Source organism: Cibotium barometz, chromosome 54, assembly GCF_041138505.1.
Source record: "Cibotium barometz isolate CiBa-2024 chromosome 54, ASM4113850v1, whole genome shotgun sequence".
In the NCBI taxonomy this organism is placed as follows: domain Eukaryota; kingdom Viridiplantae; phylum Streptophyta; class Polypodiopsida; order Cyatheales; family Cibotiaceae; genus Cibotium; species Cibotium barometz.
In genome coordinates this window covers 25,423,872-25,433,721 of record NC_141099.1, presented here as the reverse complement: position 1 = coordinate 25,433,721, position 9,850 = coordinate 25,423,872, and the positions used below count along the sequence as shown (strand labels likewise).

Here is a 9,850-nt window from a genome sequence, read left to right as displayed (position 1 = left end):
AAAATACTTTGTGAAGTGGAAAGGTTTGCCCCTTGAGGAGGCTGCTTGGAGGTCTTCTTCCATGTTAGAAGGATTTGAAGGACTTCAGGATGCATTAGTCGGTGGTGAATAATTGAGGTAAAGGTGGATTATATGCTTGTTGGAATTTCCTGTAAGTATCAATTTTGGAGGCTCCTATATGTAAAGATCATTATGGAAGCTATGTGTTGATATTGGGCTTTATGGAGGGTGGATTTGAGAACATTATATGCATTTTTTAAAAACCATATGGATGACATTATGTCCTCATGGATAGTATTATAGCCATATAATTCTTGGTCATTTCATACATGGTGTGGTGTTGAATACCATCTCTTGAGCTAAATGTTAATGATTTCGACCATGGAACCTATTGATAGGGATGGTTTGTAACAATGGTGAGCGATGGACATAATAAGTGACCATGTACATACTAGCCTAGGTGCTTGTATAAGTTTAGGCATGGGCATATGTTAATAAGTGTGAAAGGCGAGCCAAGTCTATAAGATAATTATTGGGCCTAATCATCAACTAATTAATATACTAATCATTTCACTAATACACTTTCTTGGAGTGCTTATACAAGCTTCCATGGAACCTTGGCTATGTAGAAGCAGGCTTTCTTTTATCTTGTGCCCCATTTAAGCTCTAATTAGATCCCCTCTCTTGTTGCAAGCATTTCCTTCTTAACCATTTCTAAAGGCATGAGTCTTGAGGCTTCTCTGAACACAATACAAAACTATCACTATCGGAGCTACTATTACTAGTGCATCTGATGTTCTATAGCATATGAGCCTACTCTCATCATTAACAAAGGTGGATGGAAAATTGTTAGCCCTTTTTTTGCATATGTTGTTCCTCTAGGGAAAGATATGTCAGTGGTGGTGAGTATATGCATCCACCAATTCTCACAGAAATCATGGCTTAGAAGTGAAACAAACATGTGCTCTTTTTCAAAAGAGAGTTCTTTTGGCTCTTACACACTCGCACTAAGGTGGTTTGGGTCATGGTGTTTGAATCATTTCTAAATAATCCATCATTCATCTGGTGCATCTTCCATGTTCATAAATCCACCTTATTTTGTGAGCTTTTATGCTTTTTTCTCAACTGATGTAACGTTAATTACTATAATAGTTTGTGTCAAAGAATTTCACGTACGTGCATGAAAATAAAGGGTGAATCCTCACACCGTTCCCCCTCTATTGAGGCGTTTATTGAGGTTTTTCCTGCTCAAATTATATAGATTACTTCTAATATAAGGAATGAAATTTTAATATCAGTTGGATCCAACTATTGCTTTTTTTATAATTTTAATATCAGTTGAAATTTTAATATCAGTTGGATCCAACTATTGCTTTTTTTATAATTTTTAAAATTTATGAAAAAATATTAAACCAAGACAAAAGTTGCTAACTTAGAATGATTCTTGCAATACAAAAAGTGAACAAATCAAATGAAAATCAACATGCTTGCTTCCCTCTCGGCCACCCAAGTACTCATACACATAAATTTTAAACAAAAAACTTAATAACCACACAATTTTATCTCTTTTTCACTCTTCTCGACCCATAACTTATCCACATCTTGAATCTAGTGGAAGTAGAAAATGGATACACCATTAGAAAGCGGGTGTGGCAGGGCGTACTCGAACAAGCGGATGCTTTCTAAACGAAACCAAAATTTAATTGAAAAACTTAGAAAAAATGGCCAAACCGGAAAATTAGACTCTAGGAAACGATGGAGTCAATCCAAAGGTGTAGATAATGTCTTCTTTTCATGATTGAGGGAGTAAGACATTGGCGTGTGTTATACGTGCTGTATGTAGCTGCCAGTTGCCTCTTACTTGTGAAAATCATGAAGGGACATCCGTAGGAAGAATCATATGCATTTCGTGGTGTAAGGAGTTTTTGGTACACATGGTGTTAGTTAGCCAAACACTAGGCCATTGCGTATGATGATGTTGGTAGGACTCTCTACCTCATACGTGTAGACACCATTACCATGTTTCGGAAAGATTTATTTTATTGTATATAGGGGGTGAGGGTCCTCATAGGTGGTTAACTAGGAGGACAACTTTGATGGGTCTTCCCACCAACTAATTGTGAAGTTATAGCTATCTCTTTCACATCACTTTGTAAATTATGTTGGCCCAAGAATCTTTTTATGTAACGTACATCTTATTGATATTTTCTCTCAAATGAACTACACACATGATATAAACAAGGGATGATTGCGAGTATGCTACACACATAATGTAAACAAGGGATGACTGAGCTAAGTGTAACTTTGGCATCAATTTCTCATGTATACTAGATCGTCTACGCCACATATACATTATAGAATGTGCCTGATCACCCAAATAAGGTGCTCGACTACTTATAATTATGTATAAATAATAACTCTCCAATGGGAACATGATTTTCCCAAACTAGTGAATTCTTGAGCCTTTGCTTCCTTATCCTCTTGTGTGGGATGGGCGAGTGAGGTTTTCTCTTACACCTTAGCTTCTTTGCACACACCATGACTCTCCTCAAGCTATGAGGTGGATCTATCCTTGGTGCTTCTTCTATAATGGTTGGTGAAGAATGCTAATTAGACCAACCTTGGTGAGGTAGCTGAGCAATCAATTGGGTAGCCTCCCTTCTTAGGAAGCTACAAGCGAGTGGCCGTGTAATCCCCACAACAACATGCTAGTTTCTTTTCTCTCGTGTGGGTGGGCATACCCTACTTTGACCTTAAGAGTGAAATTTGACCTTAGAAGAGTGGAACATTACCAAGGAGGCATTGTCACCTTTGCTCTCTTGATAGCTCTTTGAAGCTCTAAGTTCCATTTATCCTTCTCTGTGTCTATTAACCAATCTGTAGGTCAACATGTTTTCACATGCCCAACCTTATTTTAAGGCGCATATCTTACTAGCTCAAATGGACAATCATCTTTTGTAAGACGGTTAAATAGGAAAATTTTACACTAGCTCAAATTTTACACTAGCTAGTAATGATGATTGTACTTTTCACATAGGGAAGTTGCACTTTTCAGCTTCAAGGCACGTAAGCTCTTGACTTGAACATTTTTTAGGCTGCTGGTGCCACATAAACTATCCTTGGACTTTTCTCCATTCATTTATCCATTTAAAACTATTAAGATCACCCAATATTACTCGATGTTGATTAGGAGGTCACACTCCGACAAACATACGGTTTTAGAGTCATTGGATGTGTTTAACTTAAAAAAAAGAATTGATTTGAAGTTTTTTTTACATTAGGACATTCTAGTTTCATCTATTGTTGGTGATTTGCATGAAATTAGATCCCAAGAGGCTTAGATTTCATTACTGTTTGAGCCAAAGAATAGCTTTACATTTGATAACTTCTTAGGCCTACCACGACTCTTCTTTGGTTCATTACTTTGAACATCCACATTTGTCTCTTTGGAATCAAAAAAGCTTCTTGTATCCATTTTTCTTCATTTTTGACATTCTCCTCATGTTAACCTATGGCGGACATTGAGAAGTATTACTTTTTACGTCATATAATTATTTTACGTATTCTGAGTCATGGGCCGGGCTTGTAAAGTCATAGTTTTGGAGGGTAGCCAACCTTCTCCTTTTCTTGGGTGATAGTGTAGGTTGTGACAAAAAATCTTTGTGCACTCGATGATCACTTTGAACATGGGATTTTCTCCCATAAAGATAACGATGCCATTTCTTGAGATGGCTATCATTTCTTGATCATACACATGCATCTCCATCTCTTTGTCACTTAGCTCTCGAAAGAAATTACCCCATGATCTTGATATAAAATAGCCTCAATCCCTCTTCCACATGCATCCACCCTTATGGTAAAAGGCTTGGAAAAATCTGGGCATACAAGAATAGGGGCTAAAGAAAAATCATTCTTTTGAGCTCTGCAAAACATTTATTTGATTTTACTTTTTAATTTTTGATAGGGGTGATTAATCTTCGTTTAAGGTGTTTATACAAGTGATTGATTTATTTTTTATTTTTTATTTTTCTTGCATGCCTCTAAGCTACAATTCCAAGATATATGAAATGCATGAATAAAAAATAACTTTCCCACATCTCAAAGCTTATGTTTTTAAAGTGATTCCACTCCTAATCATGATTATTAAGTTATTTCTTGGATCAATGAAATAAAATCAAAGCTTTTGAGCTTCAAAATAATTTAATTACCAAAGAAACTAGGGTATTTCCCTTCAAGTATGAAAATAGAGTGCTCTAATGCAAACAAGCTTCAAAACAAAATAAAAACAACAAAACTACCACATCCAAAGCTCTAATACTATATGTTTTTCGGAGTGTGACCTCTAATCAACACCGAGAAATATTGGGTGATCCCAATATCTTGGAATGGGTGGAAGAATGGAAGCTAGTCCCCGATGGCGCTAAATATGTTCAAGTCAAGTACTTACCTTGGCCTTGCGGAATCAAGTATCGTTGGGTCTTGCCTACTACAAGCCACAAATGCAACTCCATGATGTGGGTGTGCTATCTCATCTATCATGTCCTCACTCCATTATCCTAATGGAATGCTCCATGGCGATGGGGGTGAAGGAAAAGCTCTCTTTGCCTAGATGGAGGCAAAGAAGAGAATGACCTTTCCAATGGCTCTCTTTGCCTAGATGGAGGTAAAGAAGAGAATGACCTTTCCAATGGTTCTCTTTGCCTAGATGGAGGCAAGAAGAGAATGACCTTTCCAATGGTTCTCTCTTAGAAAAGCTAGATGGATACTAATGAGAAGAAGAAGCCTACAATCAAAACCTATTCAAGCAAGCAATCCATCTAGCATGCAAGAATCCAATAACATATAGGCAAGTAAAAGGGTAGGGAAGAAGGAGAGCTCACTAGTATTCTATTGCAAGGGAATGAATATGTATTTCTTAATGTCAATATTAACCTATATACAACTGACTAGCTTTCAAACTAGGCCAGACAAGATTTTAAAATAGTCCATTGTCACTAGTTTTAGTCCTAAGCAACTATGTGCATGAAGCTGATCACTTCCCCATTTGAAATTAAGCTCAGATAAGGCTTCGTTATAAAACCAAGCATTGTTTTATAATAATTAAGCTTCCATTACATGGGTAAGATGGGAAAAGAGCCTTACGGTAGATTGGGAGGGTGAAACCATGTTAACTTGCAAAGTGGTTAACAATATTGAACACGAGTTTTACAACCTTGGTGGAGAGATAAAGTTGTTCTTATCAATACCTTGAGTGACTTTGTGAAATTAATGAATGTGAAGCAATTTGTAAGCAATCTTAGTATTTTGGGAGCAGTGCTCACATAACCCAGTTTGTAGTGTAATTTTCTTGGTTGAAATTTAAAAATCTCGGTTAGAATTCGGCATCATCTTTAATTTTAAGGGATGAAAATTACATGTTTTGGTTTTAATCTCGGAATGAGTATGGTTTTTAGAGATTTTTAGGTCTAAATCTCGGTACGGTTTTAGCATTGCCTTTAATTTTAAGGGTTTTAAAAAACATTTTTTTAAAGCACTGCTCAGGAGTAGAGCAATCACAATGACCTAGAAGTGCTATTTAATTTAGCTTCATAACCAAATTTTACAAACTTCTTCATAACATTACTTTTGAAAAGTTGTTGCATGTGCATTCCTATACCCATTACTTTTGAAAAGTTGTTGCATGTGCCTTCCTATAGCCATTACATTGATGCTTTGAAAAATAATCACCTATAGTGACCTTTATGTGCATTCCTGTACCCATTACATTGATGCATTCCTATACCTATTACATTAATGCTTTGAAAAATAATCACCTATAGTGACCTTTATTTCAATAATCTTCTTTACTGTTTTATGAACTTTCTATCGTGCAAGTCCTCTTCTCAACTAGTGATAGATTAAAAAACTTTCTCAAGTCCAAAGGGAATTTTTAAATATCATTTCACACCATGCTGGGATTACTAGAGTTGAAAGGAGTTATTTATACTTGAGATCTATAATGTCCTATTACATATGGGCAGCAGTATAAGAGATGAACTTTTGGACCAAGCCTATATTGAAAAGCTTTTTCTTTGAGTTCATTCATATATGGATCTTACCCATGCATGATGATAAGAGGTGTGGTAAATGGAATTTCGAAGAGTATCTTGTTATAGTTTGGGAAGTGTCACACCTACTTGTTGAACCTTAAAGGATCCATATATAGTAATGACATCTAAAGGCTTGCCATGAAACAAGAAATCAAAGGCAAGGCAGCATGGCAACCCATTTTTTCTAAGAGATGGCCATGAGAAGTACACTAGACGGTGGCCTTTTTCTAGCACTAGCTTCTACACACCTTTAAGAGTCCAATCGTGTGAACACAACGCCACTGAACAAGAAAAGGCAAGCATATATCCCCCCACTCTCCCACCTTGTCCCCCCCAAAGAGTCCAATTGTGTGAACACAGTGCCATTGAACAAGAAAAGGCAAGCACATCCCTCCCTCCTTCCTTCTTACACAACAAAACACACACACACACACACACACGAGAGTTGGTAAGAACTTAAAAACACACACACACACACACACACACACGAGAGTTGGTAAGAAACACATGTATGTATGTATGTGTGAGCCTAATCTTTGAAGGAATACGATGCCCAAGTCACCGTATAGCCGAATATAGTGCCCAATTCCATGGAGAATCAAGATAGAGATAACATGGAACATACCCTTGATGGCACTCTAGACATAAAGGGGAAGCCAGCAAGCAGGCGAGCAACAGGGGGCTTCAAGTCATCAATTTTCATACTAGGTAAAGATGGGATGTCTTCCTCGGATTTTTGCTCTTTGCTTTTTTGTTCTTGTGATTTGAGCAAATGGGTTGGTCTAGTTTACAGTTAATCAGGGCCTGGTGTGCCTTTCTCTGTATGGGGTGGCTGTTAATCTGGTCATTTACTTGACTAATGTTCTGCGGGAGGGGGATTCTTCTGCTGCTGCCAACACCAGCAACTGGCAAGGCGCCCAATATTTCTGTTCTTTCATCGGTGGCTTTCTGGGCGATGCTTATCTTGGGCGATACCCTGCCAGTGTTCTCTTCCAGCTAATCTTCATTTGTGTAAGTGCCAAAAACTAGTGAAAACTTTATTCTGCTTGAAAGGCATGAGTTGTGTGTGAAAACTTTATTCTGCTTGAAAGGCATGAGTTGTGTCCTCGGATTCATTATCTTGATGCATGTATGAATGTCTATGTATGCCATTTTGGGCTTCTCTTAAGAGGTACACTGAAAAAGTGTGTGTGTGTGCGCACGCGCGCTTGAGTGTGTGCATGCATGCTTGAATGTGTATGTCATTTTGAACTTTTACTTGAAAGTATGTCATTTTGAGCTTCTCTTAAGATCTTCATACATGCATACTGTATGTATGCATATTATGTGTGTAGCATGTGTACGCACATACCCTACCCACGTAGTGTACGTTTGTATGTATATATGCCATTTGCAGCTGCACATACAGTGTGTGTATATATGAATGTATGCATGTATGCATGTATATAGGTATGCACATGTGTATGTCTGTATGTATGCCATTTTGACCTATGAATTTTGAAATGTCAAAATCATGAAATTTTTGACAGGGGATCGTCCTTGTAGCCTTGTCAGCCACGCTGCCTTCTCTGAGGCCACCCACATGCCAAGCTGGCAGCATCAATTGCAAGAGCGCAACCAAGTTGCCGATCAGCCTATTCTACAGTGCACTCTACATAATAGCCCTAGGTTATGGAGGCTATCAACCAAATGTCCTAAGCTTCGGAGCTGACCAATTTGATGAAGAGCACCCCATAGAGAAGTTGCGAAAGCTCGAGTTTTTCAACTGGTTTTATGCTGCTCTGACAGTGGGTACCCTCATTTCCAGCACAGTGCTCGCATACATAGAAAACGAGGGCAAGTGGGCATTGGGCTTTTGGATCTCAACTGGTGCAGGCACTCTGGCCTTCTTCATGTTTTTAGCTCCTACAAGGAGCTATAGATTTCACAAAACGGCAGGGAATCCCTTGTCTAGGATTGCCCAAGTTGTCGTGGCGTCTGTAAGAAAGAGGCATGTGAAACCCCCCTCTGAGAGTGAGCAGCTGTACGAAGTGGCTAATACAGAATCTGCAATCAAAGGAAGCCGGAAAATACTCCACAGCAAGAGTTTGAGGTAATGCATGACAAAAACTTAACACTGGATTTTGTTTTACAGCAATTTGGGTGCATCTACATGCTCAGTTTACTAAATATGCTTCTTCTTCTTTTGCGCTACAGTCTAGAGTTGCTTGGCTGAGGCTGTTTGTAGGCAAGCCCCCCATTGGATGGGCAGGGGATCTTGTGTCCAAGCTGATAGCCACTTAAGATGGGCTGGTCAGCCTGGGCACACCATGTCTATGCCTGAGATTTTGTGGGATTTGCAGGTTTTTTGACAAAGCTGCGACAATTACAGATGCTGACATCGATAAAAGAAGCCCACAGATTGTATCAAACTCATGGCAACTATGCACAGTGACGCAGGTAGAGGAAGTGAAGTGGCTGTGCCGCATGCTTCCCGTTTGGGCATGCACAATTTTTTACACCTCAGCTTACACCCAAGTGTACTCTCTCTTTGTGATCCAAGGTGCAGCAATGGATACGCAACTAGGAGGCTTCAATGTGCCGCCAGCAGGATTGTATGCGGTTGACTGTGTAACTGTGGTGTTGTGTGTTGTAGCATTTAACTATTGGCTTGTGCCTTTGGCCCGACGATGGACTGGCCAGGAGGAAGGTTTGACTGGGCTACAGAGGATAGGACTAGGGATGCCGATAGTAGCAGTGGCAATGTTGGAGGCTGGGTTCGTGGAGATGGTGAGGCGGCAAAAGAGGCAAAGTGGTGGAAACATAAGTGTGTTGTGGCAGGTGCCTCAATATATGACAACGGGCATATCGGAGACATTCACATACATAGGGCAAATGCAGTTCTTCTATGATCAGGCGCCAGATGCCATGCGTAGCATGGGTTCAGCGCTACCACAGTTATCAGTCGCGCTTGGGAGCTATGTGAGCTCATTGCTAGTGATCATTGTAAGCAAACTCACGGGTAGCCCTGGTTGGATACCCGACTCTGACTCCATTGACAAGGGCCACCTTGATTACTTCTTCTTTCTCCTTGCTACCCTTACCCTCGTCAATTTTTGCCTCTTTTTCCTTTCAGCAATTCACTACAAATACATCACTCGCCAAGACCTGTCACCCTCTAGCCAAGCTTTGCCGTTCCTCTCATCTCAGGACATGTCAAATGAGGAACACATCCATGGGCAGCAATGCCATGCCAAACTTTCAAGTGCAAATCTTATCTAATGATTTGATATAAAACAAATTGAGATGAAGAGTAGATCTAGTATAGGCATATCTTTGGACTTGTTGACAATCATAGTTGTTTCTCGTACCAGTACGAATGGGTTCGTACCGTACGGTTCGTACAGTACGAGTTTTTTTCCCTCCCCAAAAAAAAAAAATTTCCTTGAAAAAAAAATTCCAAATGCTTTTAAAAATATAAAAACCCTGCGTAATGAAGATCCCAAATGCTCGCAATACTTCACAACTTTCGTCTACTCCGTATTCCATATGGGGTTGTTGAGAGACCTAAAAAATCTGGCGAGGTAGACTGGTAGTGTACACTTGATTGGTAGGATGAGAGAATCTTGCTACATCACTTGGAGATCCCTGATATTGGTAGGTTAGATAATTAGATTCTCAAGTTATGTAGAGGGAGAAGATTTGGACATGGCCATTTTGATCTAGAGAGAAGTTCCTAAACCTATCACCCTAGATGCACTGCTCATATTTGTGCAAGCTTG

General features: G+C 39.3%; 1 protein-coding gene across 3 annotated transcripts; it reads left to right on the top strand.

Moving 5' to 3' along the window:
• Positions 1 to 5,962: 5,962 nt before the first annotated feature.
• On the top strand, positions 5,963 to 9,552 carry LOC147607983 (protein NRT1/ PTR FAMILY 7.3-like). 3 transcript variants are annotated; one of them, XM_086790074.1, is made up of 5 exons: positions 5,989 to 6,797; positions 6,883 to 7,100; positions 7,619 to 8,181; positions 8,432 to 8,528; positions 8,632 to 9,552. In XM_086790074.1, exons 1-5 carry the CDS (start codon positions 6,680 to 6,682, stop codon positions 8,653 to 8,655), a joined length of 1,020 nt encoding a protein of 339 aa, XP_086646200.1. In that variant the 5' UTR covers positions 5,989 to 6,679; the 3' UTR covers positions 8,656 to 9,552. The 3 variants fall into 3 exon arrangements, with proteins under 3 accessions (XP_086646198.1, XP_086646200.1, XP_086646199.1); XM_086790073.1 differs by having other exon boundaries at positions 6,422 to 6,556; positions 6,598 to 6,797; positions 8,432 to 9,552; XM_086790072.1 differs by having other exon boundaries at positions 5,963 to 6,797; positions 8,432 to 9,552.
• Positions 9,553 to 9,850: the final 298 nt, after the last annotated feature.